Source organism: Sciurus vulgaris, assembly GCF_902686455.1.
Source record: "Sciurus vulgaris genome assembly, chromosome: 13".
Classification (NCBI taxonomy): Eukaryota; Metazoa; Chordata; class Mammalia; order Rodentia; family Sciuridae; genus Sciurus; species Sciurus vulgaris.
The window spans coordinates 30055675-30078136 of NC_136474.1; the positions used below are offsets into that span (position 1 = coordinate 30055675).

Sequence of the window (22462 nt, forward strand, 5' to 3'; positions counted from 1 at the left end):
GCTGTGCTGCGGAGCCCCGGGGACACAGTGCAGAATGTCCCTACTGCCCCATGCTCTGTGCTCCAGCTTCCCGCCCCCTGGTGGCAGGACAGGCCTCACATTCCCTTTGAGGCACTGTCCCTTTGTGTAGTGTTCAGGACGGTGGCTCTGTGTCATGTGTGCAGGGCCCACCCCTTTCTCCATGGGAGTTTGTGGTTGGGATCACATCTCACCTCTGTCCCTTTGTTCTCTGGGCATGTGGCAACAAGGTGGAAGGCAGGATTCGAGGGCGAGGACTCCCCTCGAGGGTACTTGGAGGCAGGACCTCATCCCAGCCCATTGAGAATGTTGGTTTCTGGAGTTGGCTTTTGTTAAGATCCACTGACTCCCTCTGGGTTGCAGACCATCCATCAGTGAATCAAAGGTGACTGAGCAGCGGTTGCTGGAAGGTAAAGATGCCTAGGCAACACCTATGGTGTGGTGCCTCCAGTGCTGACGGTTAACTGGACACAGTCAGCTTTCCATTCACATGGCTCCACATCTGCGGATCCACTATGTTTTAAAACTGGTCCGTGCGAGGACTTTTTTTTTCTTGTCATTCTTTCCTAAATAATGTAGTCTGATGATATTCACATAGCACTTATATCAGGTGTTCCAAGTGATCTAGAGATGATTTTAAAGTATACGGTAGGATGTGCATAGGATCTGTGCCATTGAACCTAAGCAGCTACAGATTTTGGAATCCTTGGGGGGTCCAGGAATTAGTTCCCCTTGGATGCCCAGGGATGATTGCCGCTGCAATGTAGTCTAGTCAGGGTTTAGTGGAAGTCTGGAGAAGGCTCTGACCCCAAAATAAAGGAAATGAGCTGGTGCACAACTCTAATTCCAGCAGCTCAAGAGGCTGAGGCAGGAGGATTGCAAGTTGAAGGCCAGCCTCAGCAACTTATCAAGGCTCTGTCTCAAAATAAAATATACAAAGGACTTAGTGGTTAAGTGCCCCTGAGTTTAATCGCCAATACCAAAAAACCAAACAAACAGAAATTTAAAAAGAAAGAAAATGAGCCAAGTCTCAAAGAACAAATACATAGAGAACAAAAACTGCTAAGGAGTCCTTTTGTCCCCACATTTCTGATGCCTGTCCACCGTCTCTCTGATCGACTCTCCTGTTCAGCATTGAGGTTCCCGCCCCTCACTTTCACTCATGGTTTCCCATCCCCAGCCCTGGGTGACCCCACTTAAGCTCCCCCCAGCCAACCCCCCTTCCCTAGACCTCCCTCTGAAGAACCTCAGGGCTCCCTGATCTAGAAACAGAATCTAAGTTTTGTGATTCTGGACTTGATTAACTTGCTTTAAATAAGTTCATACGTGGGAGGATGCTGGGCCGGTGTAGTCGCTTACTAAACACAGACCAAATTCGACTCAACGAATGAAGATAGGCAGCCAAATCCCAATGACTCCCTATGGGGCACTGCTGAGTGACCTGCTGGAAGTTCCCATTTAGGGAATCACCTGAGTAGTCACAGGTGAAATGTGAGAGTTCATGCTAGAAGTGCTTTGCTTTATGGCTCAGCATAGCAAGACCCCTGTTTGGGGAAAACTTGTGTCCTTGCAGCCCTCTTTAGAGGTGGCACTGGGTCACCTTCTCTCAGGTAGGACACAGAAAGATACAGAGCCCATCTCCCCACTGCCTCCCTCCTTTCTTCTCCACCCTCTGCTACCAAGAGGCTGTTTTAATCAATACTTCTTATCTCAAGAGGTTAAGGGTCGAGTGGCCTTAAGGGACAGGGAAAGAGGCTGTTGGATGCCAACTGGCCTCATTTTCTTGGAATCGAACCCTCTGAGCTCCAAGTATGCCCCTGCCACCTTGTCTCTGTTGGTGACCACCCCCCACCCCCCAGCCACCTATGCCCTAGTCCAGTGCAGGCCTGTGACTGGCCCGTAGGAAGTGCCCAATGACTGTTCGCCACCTGAGTTAGTGAATTTTGTAGGTCCATTGCATCTCTTTGGCTCATGTCTGTTACCGTATTCTGAAATGCTGAAGCACTTCCATATGGGGGCAGGTCCGTGAGTCTGTGTTAGGAGGGAATGAAACGCGATTCTTGGACCTCTCTGATCTCCTCCCACTTGCTATTTTGAGAAGTTAGTCACAGCTCAGGTGTGGCTACCAAGTGAATTTGTTAGAAAAAGGACACAAAATGCTTATTGCCCTACCGTGATGGATCCCTGCCCTGAAGGAAGAATCTAGAATTGGTAAGGTCCAGAGCATACAAAATTTGGAAACCCTCTTTAAAAAAATACAAAATTAAGTGCAAAATAACCATAATCAATCACTGTTGTTTTTTAAAGCTGGGAGATACTATGAGCAAACAAAATTGAGAAAAATATAACATGGTTTTCAGTGAGCTGCTGACACATCTCTAAAATACCCTTTATTTTCTCGAGGTTTGTACTACGTGCTATTTGACTGCTTCCCCATTCAACGATAACCGAGTAGTACTGCTTTCTGTTTCTAAGATATCAGACCTTCCTGCTGGTTCACATCATTCGTCATGGCTTGTATATTTGTAGGGTCCTTGTCAACTCTGAGAAGGGAAGTTGGCCTGGAAGAAAGAGTGACCTTTCTCAGCTGAAACTAAAATCTCTTTTATGAGTCATACAAAGGCCTAAAGCCACGAGGTCTTGTTACTCGGTCTCTCTTGGGCCACATGAGGCCACGAGGAGAGCACTGTGGTCACCCTGCCCCTTTCCCTCCACGCAGGAGGCCTCCTCCATGCAGTTCCTGGGGGGCAGCTTGGAGCCATTGGCATGGCTGCTTTTCCAGGGTGTCTGACTGTGTCTGATGACATGTGGGTGATGTGTCCTTCTTGTCATTGCGTAAAGTATGTTTGAATGACAATGCTGTGACAATGACCTGCCATGGTTTTAAATGTAAGGTTGTCACCATCTTTGTGTCTAGTGTCCAGAAAAGCATTATATGATCTTTGGCGATGAGTCCCTTACAAATCTTACGGAGCCTAGAGCAAGTTCAAGGTGACCTTTAAAATATATCTGTGGCAACTCTCCAAAGAGCTGAATTCATGTTACACACAAGAGATACTGTTTCAGATTTGTGGAAGAAGTCTTCAAACCAGTAAGTCCCTGATGCCGTTTGAACTACAGTTTGTATTTTCTGGTTCTAAATATATGTTGTGGAAAATGGAAAAAAGGCGGCAAAAATAGTCATTCATTCAACCAACCATTTAAGCCTTCAGCCAGTGTTACAGTTTGGATGTGAACTCACGTGTGAAACAGTGCAAGAAGGTTCAGAGGAGAAATGATTGGGTTGTAAGAGTCTTAACCCAATCAATGAATTAGTCCCCTGATAGGGATTAACTGAGGGATAACTGAAGTGGTGGGGTGTGGCTGGAGGAGGTGGGAATTGGGGCGTGGCTTTGTGGTATATATTTTGTATCTGGAGAATGGAGACGCTCTCTCTGCTTCCTAATGATGTGAGCTGCTTCCCTCTGCCACACTCTTCCGCCATGATGTTCAGCCTCACCTGAAGCCCCAAGGAATGGGGCTGTCTATGGATTGAGATCTCTAAAACCGTGATCTCTCAAATAAATCTTTCTTCCTCTATTATTGTGCTGGTCAGATCATTTAGTCACAGCAGCAAAATAGCTGACTAAAACCATGGGCCAGGCAGGGCTGTGGGGACTGGGGGCTGTGACCAGTGAGATGGACCTTCATCCCTGCCTTGTCATGCTTTCCATGCAAGGGAAGGTGTCAGGTTCAAGACCACGGACTGCAGAGCCTGCCTTGAATGAAAACATGCCACTCCACCATGGTCATCTCCTGGAACTTAATGACACTATTTCTACCTAGCGTTATCTTGGCTTTGCTTCCTTGTTGTATTGCCTTTCACTCCCACTTGGTCTGGATACCTCGGGACTGGATGGTCATCTGCATCACATCACCCCAACATACAGAGCAATGTCTCAGTAGGAGGAATCTTTCTGGGTAAAAGACCATTCAAGGGGACTCTGAGCGACGAGGAGAAGAGAGTTAGCCAAGGAGAAGAAGACTGTCCTGGCAGAAGGAGCATCTGTGCTGAGACTTAGGGACCCACTGTGTGACCAGATCATGATGTGGGTGGCTAGACAGGTGGGGAAGGAGATGGTCAGACCAGATAAGAAGTTCATCCTAGGGGGTGACCATGGGATTTATTGTTCAAACAGGGACATTATGAGAGTGGAAGAGAACTTTTAACTGGATGGAAAGGGGGACAACAGGGTCAATGGAACTGTCTCAGGTGCGCAGGCTGGATGGTTATTGGTGTATGCACCAATGGTAGGACTTGACAATGATCTGTAGAGGAAGTGGCGGGGACAGAGGTCTCACCGAGCAGAGGTAATAGGAGCACCAGGGAATAAGGGACTAATGAGGCAGCAGGAGTGTGGTGAGCAGGGAAGGCTTGGACACCAGCAGGAGGGGCAGGAAGTCCAATGGTGCAGATGAAGGTGGGGAGGAGTACTCACATCACCAGAGACCCTGAGTGGGAACCTTGGAGGACAGGAAGTCGTGTCTCCTCATGGGCGAGTGGATGTGTTATTCTGGAAATGGCCTCGTGAGTCCCAGGCTGGTATTGCTGTGGGGATAGGAAGTGAAGAGGATTGAAGGAGACCCAGGAGAACAGGGCACAGTCCATGTGGATATGAAGTGTCCCTGGAGAGTGGCTGATTGGATGGGTGGGGAAGAGGTGGTCACACTGTTGTCTTGAGGAAGACCTTGGCCCCTCAGCTGGCCTGAGGATGGATGGGAGAAGGTGTTATGGTTTAGGTATGAGGTGTCCCCCAAGCACCCCTGTATTAATGCAGGAATAGTCAGAGGTGGAATGATTAGATTGTTGGAGCTGTAACTTCCTTCCTAGTTCCTACCACCAGTTTAACTGGTGGTTACTGTAAGCAGGTGGGGCATGGCTGGAGGAGATGGGACATGGGGGAACATGCCCTCTCTGATTCCTGACCCCACCATGAGCTGTGCAGCCTGCCTTCCACTGGACCCTCTGACCGTGATGCTCTGCCTCATCTCAGACCCAAGGTGATGGAACTGGCAGAGATGGAAATCTTGAGCTAAAATAAACTTTCCTTCCTCTAAGTTGATCTCGTTAGGTATTTTAGTCACAGTGATGCAAAGCTGACTAACACAGACAGGGACACTCTGAGCACACAGGGGTAGAGACATTGGAGTCTGAGATGGCCACAGAAGCCTGCAGAGGTCAGGTTGGAACCAGGCCCACGAAGGAGCAGAGCAGTAGTGGGGGAGGGATGGGTGAGAAACCAAGTCAGAGGGAGGAAGAGGTGTTTTAGTCTGCTTTTTAGTTGCAGTGACCAAAAGGTGTGACAAGAACAATTTTAGAGGAGGAAAAGTTTATCTGGGGCTCAGGGCTTCAGAGGTCTCAGTCCATGGATGGCCGACTTCATTGCTCTGGGCATAAGGTGAGGCAGAACATCATGGTGGAAGAGTATGGTGGAAGGAAGCAAGTCAGGATTTGGTCACCAAGAAGGAAAGAGAGCAGGCGGGGGGACTGCAGACCAGAGACAAAATGTAAACTTCAAAGACTCGCCCACACTGACCCACCTCTTCCAGCCACACTCTATGTGCTTATAGTTACCACCAGTCAATCCATTCAAGTGGGTTAATGCACTGATTAGGTCAAGACTCTCAAAACCTGGTCAGTTCATCTCTGAAGTTTCTTTTTTTTTTTTTTTTTTTTTTTTTTGCGGTGCTGGGGATTGAACCCAGGGCCTTGTGCTTGCGAGGTGAGCACTCTACCAACTGAGCTATCTCCCCAGCCCCTGAAGTTTCCTACAATGTCACACATGAGCTCTTGGGGAGCACCTCACCTCTAAACCTTAATGTCAGGCGATTCTGAAAACCAGAGATTTGAGAGGCACCCATGTGGGGCAGTTCTCAAGGAAGATGGGAGCTGTGGCCTGTTTACTTAGCTGGTCTGTCTGGAAAGCATTCCTGCCCCTGCAGCTGAAGTGGCCCTCATTGTCCATGACCAGGTGGGACACCTTACAAGTGCTCCTTTTCCATGAGCCTGAACAGGGAGGAATGCAGTGGGCCCTCAGAGCCATGATGGACTCCCTCGGCTCAGCCCCTCACAGTCAGTGCATCTGTGTGGCCTGTTCTTAGATGTTCTGCATCTGAAACTCACACGCCCTCCTCACCTCCCCTTTCATGGAGGAGTAAACACTTCGTCCTAGAATCCTCTTTTATATCAGCCAATTTCCAGGGACAGTGTGATGCACTCAGTTATTTTCTTCCCTTCTTCCCTTCTCTTCTCTTCCTTCCACACCAAACCCTGAGACTCCTTACACACACACACACACACACACACACACACACACACACCAACCACTAACTCATTCAGGTTTGGGGCTTCACGGAGACCCTGCAGGGTCTGATTAACAGGAATAGATGGTCCAGAGGCTGAACAGTACTTTGTACATAGCTAGAGACTAGAATATTCAGTGGGTTTGCCTGCCTAAGGAAAGGCTGTGTCCACACAAAACCTGGGGTGAGCAAATCAGAACCGTGCAGTCCTGTTCAGGAGCAGGCCTGGGAAGACCTGGCTTAGGGGACCAGAGGTGACATCATCGCCCTGAATATCAGAACTTTAGAATTTAACACCTCTCACTGATGCCCTGCACCTTCCCTGGCCCCTGCCCCAACCACGTGGCCTGGATGGCGGGTAGATGCCTTGTTTCAGAAATAGTGTCACCGATGTGCACTTGCCACCTGATGTAAGGCAGCTGTAAACACTCTATTCGCTCTGCAGCCAGATCCTTAGAAACATGGAGCTAGCTTGTAAAATACACACTTCTATATTATTCCCTATGACCAAGGAACAAAGCAAAATTAGGATGCAGGATGAAGAATGGATACTGTACCTTAAGTCGGGCTCCATAGAACATATACAAGAGCCAGAGGAGGTGATGAACAGAGCAGCAGGTCTCAGATCTTAGTGTGTGCATGCATGCATGTGTGTGTGTGTGTGTGTGTGTGTGTGTGTGTGTGTGTGTGAGGCCACCAGGAGGTGTGACATACACCAACTGCTGGGTCCCACGTCCTGCGTTGTTAATCCACTAAGTTTGGTTTAGGATTAATGGTTTGCATTTCTAGCAAGTTTGCCAGTGTTGCCGATGCTGCTGTTCTGGGGTCGTCATTTAAGCCTATTTGAGATGCTCTAAAGGCTGAATTAAGCACAATTAAGCCCAGTGATTGTGGGAGGTTTCCATGATTCACTGGAGGGTCGGTGACCATATTTATAGGTGGGAATATTCCTGTAGCACACCCCAAATACTGTCATATTTGACTGATGAGACAGAGATAATCTTAAAACTGCTTGTACTTGTAGAATCTTGAGTGAGACAGTGAAAAACATAGGTCATGAGTCAGGCAAGCCTGACACCTTGAATCAACAAGTCAGAAGTTTTATATTACATGACATTCTATGTCCTTCACTGGAATTGGGTGTTGTCCTATCCTGTCCCACCTGGGACCTGAATCATTCCTTTGTCCCATGTATCCACACTGTATGCACTACCCCCCTGTTATTCACTTAGCAGCCATCTCAGTTATCAGATCAACTGTTGTGATATACCAATGCTTGTGTTCAGGTTATCCTTATTTTATTTAATAATGGTCCAAAAATAAGAGTGGCAAAGCAGCTGGCAATGTGGATATGCCAAAGATAACCTGTAAAGTGCCCAGTAAATATAGTGAAGTGCTTAATATGATGCTTAATACACCCAGAGCTCAGTACCATCCACAATTTCAGGTACCCATTGGTGGTCTTAGACAGTATTACCTTCAGATAAGATATGACTTCTGTCATGCTTTATCTTGAATCATTATGCAGATGAACAAAGTAATAGGTATAAAGCTGAGTCAGTGGTTCTTGTGTATCTATACTTCCTACGGCCATAAATCTTTTCTTTCATCAATTCTGAACTCTTACCTGTTTTTTCAAGTGTTGCCTTCCTTCATGCTTACCATTTCTTCCTTCATAGGCTCCTATTGAACATATGTTAGACCTTCTAAATTTATCTTCCATAATTCTTTCTTATTCTCCATCACTTTTCTCTGTGTGCTCCACTGGGTAAAGCCACCGGATTTGTTTTCCAGTTCACTAATTTTTGCTGGATTTCTGTTGAATCTTTTTTTATACTCATTCATTGATTTTTTTTGTCATCGATTAAACTTTAAAAAATTCCTAGAAGTTGCATCTTTTCAAATATTTCTGGGAACTTTTGAGAGTATTATAGTAGTTGCTAATTTTTATGATCCCATGTTTTATTTCTTTAAACATTTCATTTTAGTTTATTGTTCATATCTGATTTTTCAAATGCTGAAAATAACAGGGTGGAGGGACTAATCTGTATCTCTTTTTCTCTCTTTATATCCATGGCCTTTTTTTTATAACTCCTGTTCCCTTATATTTTGGATGATCATTTTTGCGCTCATAATTTGATTGATATTCATCCGTGGGAATCCTGAGTGTCCTATGTTGGAAATGCTTTCCTCCAGGGTTGAAGAGGTTTCGCCCTCTTTGTGTGGACTCTCAATGCAGTGCCTGCCTTGTTGCTGGATTAAGAGGTCACTCTCTGCCCACTACAATGCCAGTATTGGTGTTTGCCCTTAGACCAAACCCACTGTTTTGGTCATATTTGCCACTCACTCTTCTCTTCTCACATTTCCACTCATTTTTTTGTTCTATTTCGAAAGTGAATTATGCATTTCACAGGAACCTTTTTCTTGTTCATTAATGAATGGGAGTGTTTGACTGTTGTGGCCATATGTTGTGGCCTCCTATGCCATAGTAAAAGCTAAGTTCAATCAGGGCTCTCATATGTGGCCATGATTGATCAAAGTGGGCCATTTCATTTGGTGTATGTGGTTTTACAGTCATAGGTCAGCAGAAAGCATCACAGTCTGTCTGAAGGTAAATTAATGTTCAAAGGCAGTTGTGGGCTGATGCCAGCATCAGCTCAATGGTGCTGATCAAAGTTTCAATGGAGCTGAAAAAGGGGAAGCATGAACTTACTCCACCCTTGTAAACCAGAACGGAGAGAAAAGGCATTTGTGATCAAATATTTTAAAAGGCAGATGTGCTAAAAACAGCTTGGCATGGTCCCAGACATGGACTGCATTCCAGACTGATCTTATTTTCAGTGTTGTGCGTGATGTGTCTAAATGCTGCTGTGGCACAAAGCGAAAATTCCAACAAATTGCCTTTTTTATTTGATTTGATTTTTTGTCTTTTGCGGGCTGAATAGCACTGGCATCTCTCCTGAGCGACATGCACACTGTTCAGGATGTCATTGCATCCCACATTCCCTTCTCCCTGTCCTCCCAGCCCTGCTTTCTGGAGAAGCCACTGTCAGATCAATGCCTCTGAGAGAGGACTGTCCACCCCTCATAGCATTGGCCCCTCTGCCTCCCAGCCACAGTGAATGTCCCTCCTGCGCACAAGGCTAATCCCAGGTGCCCTTCTTGCCCTCATGAATGCTGTCTTGCCCAGTGATGCTCCACTCTGCCATGAGCGGGAAAACCATGTCAGGGGAGAACAGGAACATTTAGTGAGCTGGGATGTGACTGGCTGCTCAGTTCTGTCTGCAGCGGGTTCGTCCTGGAAACCTTAGGGAGACTGCCTGGAGCAGAGTCCCACCACCTCCCAAGTCCTCACCTGACCCTCAGTGCCCAAAATTACTACCATGCTTATCTTTCACCCAGGAGGGTGAAGAAGAGGGTCAGCACTTCCAGGCTGTGTCCAGCCTCGGAACAACACAACACTCTCCTGTCTCACCTCTGCATGGTGCAGGTACAATGCCTTCCAGCCCAGGCCTAAGCCTGCCCACCCTAGGAAAGAGCCAGCTACAGGAGGACAAGAACTGACTAAGGCCATTAGCATAGCTTCTCAACATAACGTTGAGATCTAGCCCTGAAAAATCCCAAGCTTTCTAAGGGCCAACTACAGGTCTGTTAGCTTACTGCTTCTAAGGGAATCTTTGGGGGAAAAGGTTCCAAATAAATAGTGAATAGCCTGAGGCCAGTTGAACCTGTCAAAAGCACAGAGACTCATGTTGGCTTTCAGTAAACCTGGAGCTGCCCACACCACCTGCCAAGGGGAGGTTTGCCCAGGAACAGGAGGTAGCCCAGAGGAGGAGCCAGGAGGCAGGTTCCAAAGCCATTTGTCTCATATTTTAAGTTAAAAGTAGTTCAGCCCAGGATCTGCCTGCAGCCAGCAGATAGCTCACAGTTGCTGGCCGTTAATGTTGCTGGAGCCTTCTGGTCTTCACCAGCTCCAGATGCTGGGCTTGTGGGTTCCCTGCTCTGCCCTCACTTCCTGCCAGCTGCCTGGGGCACTGCTCAGGCTGTGTGTCCACAGCGGCTGCCACACCTGCCAGCTACCTGTCTCGGGGAACATGCAAGGGCTGCCAGGTGGAGAGAAGGAATCTGCAGGACCCATTCTCTTGAGGAGCTTGAGAAGGTGGGGGTCTTGCAGAAATCGCTTGTTCAAAAGCAAGAGATGGTCTGTTTCCTTTTTGAACCAGTGCTCTTTTTATGCTAGTTTTATTGTGAGATATAAAACCCTAGAGTGTCAGACTCTATAGGTACAGCCTAACAAGTACGCATGAAGTCAACACCCCCTGGGTGAAGAAATAAAATTCAGCCCAAGTTCCAGAAGTCTCTACCCTACTCCCTCCATCCCATCCTCTTGGGAGAGGTCTCTTCCTGGACAATTTATTGTTGCTTCAGTTTTTAGTTTTACTGCCTAGGTGTCCATTTCTGTACAAACCTGTTTGCTTTTGACTGTTTGGAGACTTCATGTGCGTTTTCTGTTTGTGAGACTTACTGATACTTCACGTAACTGCCATTTCTCATTCCATTGCTTTAGCATATTCTCGTCTGAATAGATTTATTATCCCATTTATTTACTTTATGGTCAATGAACATTCAGGTTGCATACAGTCGTTGATGAGCCCAGACAAGCTGTTACCAACATTCCAGCACAACATTTTTTTCCAATACTGGGAGCTGAACCCAGGGACACTTTACCACTGAGCCGCATCTCCAGCCCTTTTTACTTTTTGAGATGGGTCTTACTAAATTGCTGAGGCTGACTTGAACTTGTGATACTCCTGCCTCAGCCTCCCAAATTGCTAGGATTCCAGACGTGTGCCACTGTGCCGGCTCCAGGACACTTTCTCAGGGGCAGGGAACGCGTGTTTTTTAATACCAGGAGGTAGAATTGTTGATCCTTGAAGGTGTGATTTGCTCAACGACCCAAATAGTTTTCCAGCATGGTTGACCCGTTGTATGCCCCAGCAGCAGAATGTGAGGGCGCCCGTCGCTCCCCATTTTCAATAACACGTAGAAGTATCACTCTTTTTGATTTTTGCCAGGAGGAAAAGTCTCATGGTATTTCCATTGCGGTCTTAATTTGTATTCGCCAGATTTCTAATGAGGTTGACTCCATGATGTCCCTGGGCAGTCTGTGATCTCCTGGGTCCATTCTGGCTTTTGTTTTTTAAAGAAGCAGGGTCTCACTATGTTGCACATGCTGGTCTTGAACTCCTCCTTGAATTGCTTACATAATCTCCCTGCCTCAGCCACCCCAGTAGCTGGGACTAAGGCGCACACCACTATACCCTGTTTCTGTGTCAGTTTAACAAGAAAAAGTCACTTGAGGTGTAAGACAAAAGAGATTAGCACAGAATGAACATGAACTTAGAAACTAGATTTCAGATCCCATTTATTATCCCCATGACCTTCAAGTCTCAGTTCTGAAGGAATCTAAATCAGGAAGAATTTTGATGTGACCTCGGATCTTCCTTCTCCCAAGACCAATTTTTATAAGCATATGCATAATTCTTAATAATTTGTATTTAAGTAGTTCTTTCTACATCCAAATGATTCTGTCTGTGAGCCACTGATATTTATAAGATAAAAAGAGCAGTCATAAATCACCCCACATTATAAATTAGCTTCTCTAAAGAGTTAGTTTTCTGTTCATATAAAAATATCTTTCACTGTGTGCTTTTTTTGGGTGGGTGGGTCAGTTTACCAGTAACCAACTATGGTTCTAACTGATCATGTGACCATGAAACAGGAATTCACACTTTGAGGTGCTGGTGACTTGGTTGGTTTGGGCTGTTTTCACAGGGGAAAGGTTTCAGTAGAGCCACCTACCAGGCTAGGGAGGGTCTGGGCATCTATCTTCCTCCTGGCCTGCTGCCCTGAGCAGCGGGGTACAGAGGCAACCCAGCCACTGTACCTGGCCAAGCACCACTTATAGAGAAATTCATTTTTAAAAAGTTCCAGTCCCCAACAGCACAGTTCAGTTCTCGAGTCTTGGGCTAGCTTCGTGAGATGAGTCTATGTGGCAGGGAAAGGGAAGTGTGGCCACATCCGGTTCCAAAGCTTATCTCACTCTCATCGTGACTGTGACCGTGGCTGTGACCTCTTGCAACCCAGAGGAGGCAGGAGAAATTCCTCTGTACACAAATGTCCATCCCTGGCAGCTGGGGCCCAGTTGATCTCTTCCCTGAGTCTATCCTCCCGGGCATGTTGCTTCGTGCTTTCAGACCTCAACTTCCTCCTATGAGCAAATGCAGGGGCTGGAGAAGCTTCCTGGGACCTTCGTGACTCAGGCTTAATCAGACCTCATGATCTGAGGGGCCTGAGTTGCTGAACAGGGACAATAGGGCTGCTTTGGTGGTGACTGAGATGCTAAGATGGCTTTTCGGCCTCCACCTGGACTGGCCTCCATCCTTCCGGAATTCTACAGGTCCCGGCAGTACCCCTCTTGCCTCTCACAAAAGTCCCAAGTGCCCTTCCAGTGCACCGCAGTGGGTGACTTCATCTGTTTGTCTTCAGATCCCAAGTCTCAGTTCACTGGACACCAGGTAGCACTGAAGGTTACCCATGATGACAGTGACAGTGGATCCTTGGGGACCATCAGCACGGCACGGCACAGCCCTGGTTGCTGCCTGCCACCCCTCACGCCACAGTGAATGGCACCTTCTTCTCTGGAGGACGTCACCTGACCGAACTATTTGATTATTTTAAATCCCAGCCCTGCCCCTCCATTAGGGAGAGGGGAGGTGAGGAAGCCCCCGAGGAAGGGAAGCCTCCCATCTCTACATTCGTGCCCCAGAAAGTTCCTGGCTAGAAATCCCACCCTTTACTCCCTCTCCACCAGGCCCCTCCACCTGCACCCTGGCAAGGCTGTGGGACTTACCAGCTATGGTTGATCCAAACTGAGACCCGGCTCAGAGAGGGGATGAATCCACTGGACTCCACAGACCTTCAGGGCCCTATAAGGTTCCACCTGCTGGTCACCCTGAGTCACATTGCTGTCCTCTGAGCCTTAGGCTATCCCCATTACCCTCCAGGGCTCACGGGCCCCTGCAGGACCTTAGCAGTGGTCCCCAACCCACCCCTCTCCTGTGGCGCGCACTCCAGTACTGACTAGAAGTTGGTCCCTCCTGGGTCATCAAGGCTTGTGTCACCCGCAGGCTGTGTCACCCAGCTGAACATTCCGCAGAGCATCTGCTGACCAGGACTCTGGCCTGGGCTCTGCTTCCTGGGCTCCTGTCTCAGGACGGGTTGGAGTGGGATGACGCAGTGCCTTCTCTTCCAGGATCAGGGCCAGAGACAACAATGGCTCCTACGCCCTGTGCCTGCTGCACGAAGGGAAGGTGCTGCACTATCGCATCGACAAGGACAAGACGGGCAAGCTCTCCATCCCCGAGGGGAAGAAGTTCGACACACTTTGGCAGGTACGCGTCATCCGTTCCCTCCTTGCGGCTGGAGCACGGGGCCCAGGGGCTCTTAGGAATCAGAGGGAACAGGCTGCTGTCCATCCACAGGTGGCCCCCAGACCAGCAGCAGCCTCTGAGCATGTTAGGAATGCACACAAGGGTCCCTGCCTGCCTCCTCAGTCCCAGCCTGCTTCCTGACCTCCAGGGGACTTGCCTGTTTGAGAGGCTTTGGCAGAAGGACCGTTGTGCCAGGTGAACAAGTTCTGCCCCTTGTCCAGGATCATTTGGTTCTCAATGCCCATAAGCAGATGTCCATTCAGGGCTGGGCGCAGTTTAATAGGAAGCCCGGCTTTGGGGAACTGGAAAATGTTTCTCTCTAAGATATTCAAACTAGAACCCAGAATAGTCTTTCAGACAAATACACACAAAACAAAGGCACGGATGGGCAGGGAGCGGGGCTCTGGGGCTGTGACTCAAGCTGTGAGATGCAGGAGTGGATATTGAGCTCAGGTGCCATCTGCATTGCAAATCGAGTCTTTCCTGAGCAGCTAAGGCAACTTGTGAAGTTAAGTCTGAATTCCTGGACTCCAGGAGGCTGCTTGTCCAAGAATGTTGCAGCCCTGGTCCAGAAATGGTTTGTTCTTGGCCCAGTTGTTAGTGAACCCTGAAACAACTTGTGATTGGGAGTTACCTGGGTGTTCAGGAACACCCAAAAGTGTTCACCTGTACTTTTCATGCATCTGTAGGGAGCCACACGTTGCTCTTCACTTTAGATCACAGCCACATTCGCCCACAGCAAGGACCTCACAGTGCTGGCACTGCATGCACCTTGTTCTCAGAGCATCTTCAATCTGTAGGGAGTCCAGAGGCAGACAGACAGTCTGCAGTCTCTGCCTGGAGAACAACCACCTTGAGCTTCTGTGGGTGAGAGACATACTTGGGGCAAGTTCAAGAGTTCCCACCCAGACCCAGCCAGGAACCCACATGCAGTCAGTCAGTAGCCAGGAAAGTACTCAACCCAAAACCCTGCCTTTTTAAATACTGAGACCACAGATCCACATTTTCTTTAGAGCACTTAGAGTTACTTCCCCCCATGTGATTTTGTTCTTAATGTTGTAATCAGAAAAGAGATACTCCTTTTTTGAGTAGAAGATATTAGAAATAGTCACACATGTCACTCATAACATGGACATTGGCTTTTGGTAATGGGGCTCGTCAGCATGTGCCTCATTGCTGATCACAGGCTTTGCTTTATTTTAATGGTATTGATTTGAAAGGGTATTAATATTTCCAGTACTTGGGGCTCAGTGCGCATTAGGGGGGTTAATACAGAATGTTGCCTTCTGGTATTGATTTCCCATTATGGTCTTTTACCTCCTGCAAGAATCACTTCAAGGCACCTGGAGGGACTAGGTCTATAGCTCAGGGGTAGAACACTTCCCTCGCATTCATGAGGCCCAGCACCATCCCCAGCACTGCAAAAAGAAAAAAAAAAAAAAAAAAACTAAAATATAAGTAAGTAAAGGCATCAGGCATCAGGCATCTTTTATGCCAGTCTGATACTTGGATCCCAGGCCTGTCCCTTATATGTCCCTTGGATCCTAGGCCTGCCATTCATTCCACTTCTCAATGACAGTTTTGCTTGTGTGGTTTTCACTCAGTTTGAAAGCCTGTGCCTCACTCTCGAGTTAAGCATTTCTAATTGCTGCAAAGTTCCTTTCTAAGATGCTTTGCTGTTTTCATGGGTATCTCATAGCATTCTGCCCGCATTAATTTCTTGGTGTGTATTTTCTAGCCAGTAATGGCTTCCAGTTTTTATGAGCATGATTACTTTTGGTAATTTACTTGACAGCATTGGCAGATACCTGTGTACCCTGCTGAACTCCAGGACCCCAGGACTATTTGTCTGAGAGTCCGTAACTACTACCCTGCTCTATTTTCACATTATTTTCTTTAGCTCAGGGGTCTGCAAATCTCCAGACCAAGTCTGGCCTTTGACCTGTTTCTATGCAGTCTCTGAAAAGAATATTTTTTATGCTTTTAAAAGATCGTTTTAGAAATAAAGGACTTGGTGACACTGATGGGGTCCCCCAAAGCCTAAAATATATCTATCTGGCCATTTGCACAGAAGGTTTGCTGACCCATACCTGAGGACATCCCTGATTGGGTGCCCACCTCCCCAGACACCTGTACAGACTTAAGTCTTTGGAGCTCTCTTAAGTCTAACAAATGGTCCATGTTCTCAGTCCCTATTTCTCCATTTCTTGCCCCATTATTTACCACACTTTCTCCAACTTTGTTCTCTTTCAGCTGGTGGAACATTATTCTTACAAGCCAGATGGTTTGTTAAGAGTTCTTACAGTTCCATGTCAAAAAATTGGCGCACAGATGGGTGAGTTCCCCAGACACAGGAACAGCTGACTTTCAGATAATGGTCATAATCAGCCATATTACAGATTCGGTCTATTCTGGATTCAGATTGGATGGGGCCTTGTTCTTACTGAGTGATTAGATGTACCGTCAGATTGCTCCAATTTTAGATACCATGGATTTAAAAGACAGCATCACAATTCTAATTTTTGTTTGTTTGTTTTTGGGGGGTGGGTGTGTACTAGGGATTGAACTCAGGGGCTGCATCCCCAGCCCTGTTTTGTATTTTATTTAGAGACAGGGTCTCACTGAGTTGCTTAGCACCTCACTTTTGCTGAGGCTGGCTTTGAACCCGGGATCCTCCTGCCTCATCCTCCTGAGCCTGTGGGATTACGGGCATGCGCTCCCATGCCCAGCTGGGTGCAGAAGGTTCATAGTCTCCTCAAGCAGCAGTGTGGCACAGACATGTTGACAGATGTGGAGTGGGGGAGGGGATAACTGGGTGTTTTTCCTGTATACAGTGGATACCGTCCATGTTCTTTCTAACCAGGAGATGTCACTTTTGCAGCTCATCCACACGGTCCAAGTTCTCATCCTGTGGTAAGTGTCATAGGTATACCTCTGACAGTGAAGCAAATGTCTATTAGCACAACTAAAAAGCAGATTTTAGCTAACCAGAGCCGTGGTCATTGTTTTGAACATACCCCTATCATGATGCACTAGGATTTCCAGTGAGTGTTGAGTATAACCAACCCGTTCTCAGTGCTAAGCTAGACAAGTTTTCCTAAGTTCTTGGTTGGGTTAAATTCTCCCCATTTTCTAAAAGTATCTAAACTAAGGAAGAAATCTGATGTTAAGTCAGAAATAGGCCCATGGGAACATTTCATCCAAGTTCAGCCTTGAACTCTGGGCTAAACCATGTGCATAATTCATAGAGCCATATTGTGTCATTGGCTGGGCCGCATGGGTGGCAGGTAGATAAGATGTCTCACTGAGCTTCTGTCCAGCTCCTTTGGTCAAATCAACCAATAAATTGTTACCAGGGAATTAGATCTTTCTGAGTAAATCAGCTTAGAGGAAGGGGAACTGGCGTGTGGATGATGAGTGAGGTTACAAAAGAAGTCCCTAGGGAAGGATGGAACTGGGAGTCTTGGCCAGAGCTCAAGTCCTGGCTCCATGTCCACAGGAGGTGAGAACACACCTACCTTCATCTCCACAAGGGTTTGCCCAGGGTGTGCCTGATGGCCCTGAAGAGAGAACCTGCCTCCCTTCTCCCTCTAGACTGCTAGGAGCTGACCTCTATTCAAGGCAGGGATTGATTTTCTTGTCCTTTGGGGGACGTCAGTGTGGATATTCGATGCCCTTTAATGTCACCAGACAAGTGGTCCCTCAGTACCTCATTTACTTCATGCCTGCTATGTCCTCACCCCCCAGATCCATAAAAAGTCACATCTATGCAGTTTTGCCAGGGACCATTGCCACTCAGGAGCTGAGTCCCTGGTGAAACCAGGGAGGTGGCCCAGGGATGGAAAGAATTTCCCTAATATTTTTCTAGAGCCTTCTGCCTGAATAGTAACCTCTTCGGGAAGCATTTCAAATAGTCAAGAGTCCTGCAAAGGGAATCTCATGGGCAGGGTAGGGAGGGACTCAGCCATGCCATTACAGAAGCACGTTCAGGTAGGATGTCATGCATGCTGTCCTGAATCTGTTTTGCTGACACTAAATTTACTGTTCCTCTTTGCCATTATGGTTTCTAGAGTTGGTCAGCGGGTGGAATAATCTCAAGAATCAAATCATACTCCTTCCCAAAGCGTGGCCACGGAAAGGTGCTAAACCGTGATCCCCGCATCTCCCGCTTGCTGTCCCCGAGCAGCGGTAGGACTGGCCAGCGCTCCACCGGCGCTCCGGGTCCACCGCCCCTGCCGCTCTGCTTGGGTGCCTCCCTCTGTGCCGTGTGCAGCCCTTGTGTACACCTGCAGCCCGCGGTCCCCACGCCCCCCGCGCACACGTGCTTTCCATGTGGTCCTCAGTCACTGCGCTGCAAAGCCCATCCAAGTCCGCCTGCTGTCTCTGCTCAAGGGTGTCTTCAGGACCAATTTCAGTGAGCATGATCAGTGGTAGCTCATACTCATATCAGAAGATCTTTTCAAAGGCAGACAACTTACTTTAGACTTGCCAGAATCTTGCTTTGCTGTGTCATTGTAATTATGTCGATCACACGGTGTTGAGGGAACAGGTTTGGTAGGGGTGCTGCACAGGAAGACTGGAGGCTGTCGATTTGGTAGGGAGGGAGCCACAACCTCAGGGAATTCTGAGGTTCCAGCACAGAATTAGGGTTCATGATTCTAATTCATTAGAACTGAACGTTTGATAATGAATTAGAATTGTGACGCGTATTAATTCATTATCTAGTATTCATTCCATTCCTTTGGTGGTGACACATTTCCAACATAGAACTTTAAATGTAACACATAAGGAATAGATGGACTATGAGGTCGAGGAAAACCAGTTTTCTTTTGGGGTGGTTAACATTGAATTGATTTCTGTGTTTTGCTGTATGACTAGATTTTGAGGTGAAAAAAGTCATTTTTAATGACTTATTTATAACCAATCATACATATATGTGCATATATACATATATGTATTATATATAAATGTATGCATGTATATATATAATATATATAATATATATGATATATGATATATGATATATAATATATAATATATATATATATATTGCTCTTTCTATCAACTTTTGCCTTCAGTGGGGTAAAGTTAATTCTTGACATTTTTATATTAATCTGTACTTTCCCAAACATTTTGACATACAATTGGGTAAATTCATGGAGTAGATTGCTTAAGGTACTTTTTAAAATCAACACAAGTAAAAAGCACAAACACCTGCAACTCTATTGAATAACAATTTTCCAAGTTGACAGCCATACTCAGATGGTCTTTTTCTTGTTGACCACGGAACAGAGATGTGAGTCTACCCTGGTATTTGAGGCGAATGGCCCCTCCCACCCTGGGTGGACCACTATGCCTGCCTTCAGTGTTGGCCTGGGCAGGACCCCCCACGGCTCCACCCCTGTCCACCTGGCCCTTGCAGCTGTGGACATTCACCCTGATTGGAGAGGCCCTGCTGGGCAGCCAAGATGGCTCAGGCCTGGCTGCAGTCATTTCTAGTAGGAAACAGGCAATGAGGCACCTCCTAAGTAGAGGTGCTTCAAAACCTGCCTGATGCGGGGTGCTCTTCAGTCACAAGGCTCCTTGCAACGTTATGAGGCCGCATCCAGTTCAAGTCAGTGACCGCCATCCCGGATTGGCAGTCAGACTCATGAGATGCAGCAGTTGTCAGCCGGACACCCTGTGTACAGGGCTTCATAGAGCGCAGGGCAGCACTGCCCAGGTCAGGCTGCCTTCCTCCCAGCAGTGGGCCCAGGTCCCCTCACTTGCTTCCTTGGTCACCTCCCCCACACAGGGTCTGCCAGATGGCCACCTCCCCCAGCCCAGCCCCTTTTCATTCATCATCCCACTAATCCTGGCCTAAGCCTACCTGCTACCTCATGTCCCGCCTGAGTGCAGTCCCAGAAGTAAGCACTGTCACCATGAACATTGATCACAGCATCCCACATTTATCTTAATCCTGTGGCTTACGAGTGTGTCATTCAGGGTTCAACCAGGGACACATGACCAATAGGAGATGTATATACACACAGAGCACACGTGACATACATGTACACATGTTCACACATGCATATATGTGCACACTATACCTACTATATGCATGCATATGTACACACAATACACAGATCCATGCATACAGTACATACACAACATACATGCATGCATGTGAATACATGGATGCACATGTGTATGTGTTTAGGTGCATATATAACACTCATGCATTGCATACATGGCTCCACATTTATAGTAATGTACAATGTACATATTCATACACACTCATACATATATCAGTGTATACACATAGATTTATTGCATAGACTTACCTTATAGGATTATGGGGCAGGCTCAGCAAGTCCAATATCCATGGGGCAGGTTATCAGGAAGGAAAGGTCAGAAGCAGGACAAAACCTCATAGGCATGTCCAAAGCATTTTCTCCTGGCAGAATCAGTCATTCTCTCTTTGCTACCCTCTTTCTTTCTTGGAAAACCTAAATTCTCTACTGAGCGACCCTCAGCTGATCAAGTCAGGCTCACCCAGAATAATCTCCCTAACATAAATCAACTGATCAGGCATGGTAATTAAATCTGCAGAATCCTTTCACAACAGTGCCAAGATTACTGTTTGATTCAGTGACTAAAGCTCAGGATAACCAAGTTGATATTCAAAAACCCATCACCATGAAAAACTAATAAAACAATAAGAAAAACCTCTGTCATTTTCTAAGCAGGCTTTAGCCAGCTAAGTTCCCTTACAATAGCTAAAGAAATACCTATACACCTTTAGAGTACAGAGAATATATCTAAAGAAAGTTTAAGAATCAGTAAATATGACTACATAAATATGAAGAAATATATACATGACAAGAGTCATAACTTCACTGAAAGAGAATTTTAAAGACTGGGAATAAGTTTTAGAAATAGTAACAATGGCATGTACATAATAATGATTTCCTTAATATATAAAGAGATTCTATAAATCAATAAGAAAAATATCAAGAATCTAAGAGGATAATGGGCAGAGAATATCAGTAGGTAATTGAGAGTAAAGTAAACCTATATGGTTTTTATTATATGAACTGTTGCTCAACTTTATAAAAAGAGAAAAGCAAGTTAAAAGTATGGTGTACACATAAAACTATGGTTATATGTTTATGGGAGCAGGCCAAGCAAGTCCATGAAGTAGGTTGTCAGAAAGGGAAGGATTGGGAGTAGGATGGACCCTCATGGTCCTGTCCAAAACTGTTGCAGGTGTGGAACTGGTCCAAATGCAAAAGCTTGGTAACACTGTTGCAAGGGTGTGATGAATTACACTACACTTATTAGAGGAACATGAAACCATACAATCTACGAGAAAGGCAATTTTGCTGCAGCTATTAAAATTAAAAGTACATAAAACAACCCTATCTACCTATCACACAGATATCATGCATTAGGTGCAGTCATGTAGATATGAAAGTGCTCATTCTAACATTGCAAAATTGTCAAATCCTTGTAACAGTTTAAATGGGAAATAAATGAAGTCACTTAAGTAAAATTGCTTCTATGGGAGAAGCTGAAATCTAGAATTGCTTCCAAAATATAATGCTAACTGTAAAAAACAAAGTCATAGATAGATAGATAGAGTTGATACCGTATGAAATATTCTGAAAGAGTACAGAAAATGCTGGTAATGCTGTAAGTTTTCATAGATGCCCAAAATATCAGTGGATAATTGGTAAGGGCGCAGGACTATGTGATTTAAAATAGGGATTAAAATATTTTAATTATTCATCAGGAATAATCTGGAAGAATTCATATTTATGTTTTCACAAACTTTCCATTGTTTAACCAGTTATGAAAAAAGAATTGCGACAGTTATGTCAAATAGTCCATCCGTTGCTCTAAGGAGGAAACAACTTTAACTTGATAATTTGCTTAACATTAATAGTTGTTTTTAATAATTCAGATACAAAAAAATGTATGCTGGAACTTGAAGTAACTCTAGCATTTAGACAGCTAATGAAAAGTGTGCTTTGATTTTAAGACAATTAGATAGTTTGAAATTTTCATAATAAAGACAAGAGTCAGTTCAGTTGCATTTTTAACTTTTCTTTACAAATTAGTAACAGGTTTATACTTATAAAAATGAATTTAACTAAAGAATATAAGTACTAGTAGTCCTTACATGGAATAAAATCTCTCCTGTTGTTTGTTAGTCCTGGAATTCTGTTTGTCTTTTTTAACATAAGTACAAAACTGTATCCTCCCCCCAATATTATGTATAATTATAATGCACTAATAGAAATATTGATAAAAATGTATCCTATTAAGAAAAATGAGCAGAATTTGACCATTGGCCTTAAAGACCTGAAGGTGGCTTTTCAGCTTCACATTTCCAGAACACATTGCCTAACATGATTAGACTAAAATGTGTCCCCAAATTTCTTATTAAAATCCATTTTTCCTGTTTTAGTCAATACGTGCATGGATAACTGGGATTTTTAAAAACTTTTATCTAAATACTCATTTACTAGGGCCCAGCAGAGAGAACAGGAAGACAGGAATTCTCCAGGCACACCTTTTGACTTGGTGGTGCCCTGCCAGCGGGCTTCACCACTGAAAAAGGGTGT

The 22462-nt window shown here is 45.9% G+C and overlaps 1 protein-coding gene across 4 annotated transcripts in view; it reads left to right on the forward strand.

Moving 5' to 3' along the window:
- SYK (spleen associated tyrosine kinase) overlaps nucleotides 1-22462 on the forward strand; it is an 84373-nt gene that overhangs the window by 41135 nt on the left and 20776 nt on the right. For 3 of the 4 annotated variants that reach the window (XM_079109289.1, XM_079109287.1, XM_079109288.1), the window contains 4 exons: nucleotides 13676-13814; nucleotides 16107-16188; nucleotides 16735-16766; nucleotides 17924-17992. In XM_079109289.1, the coding sequence (XP_078965415.1) occupies nucleotides 13676-13814; nucleotides 16107-16188; nucleotides 16735-16766; nucleotides 17924-17992 (322 nt within the window). The remainder of the gene's footprint in view (nucleotides 1-13675; nucleotides 13815-16106; nucleotides 16189-16734; nucleotides 16767-17923; nucleotides 17993-22462) is intronic. The other variant, XM_079109290.1, reaches the window with a different exon arrangement.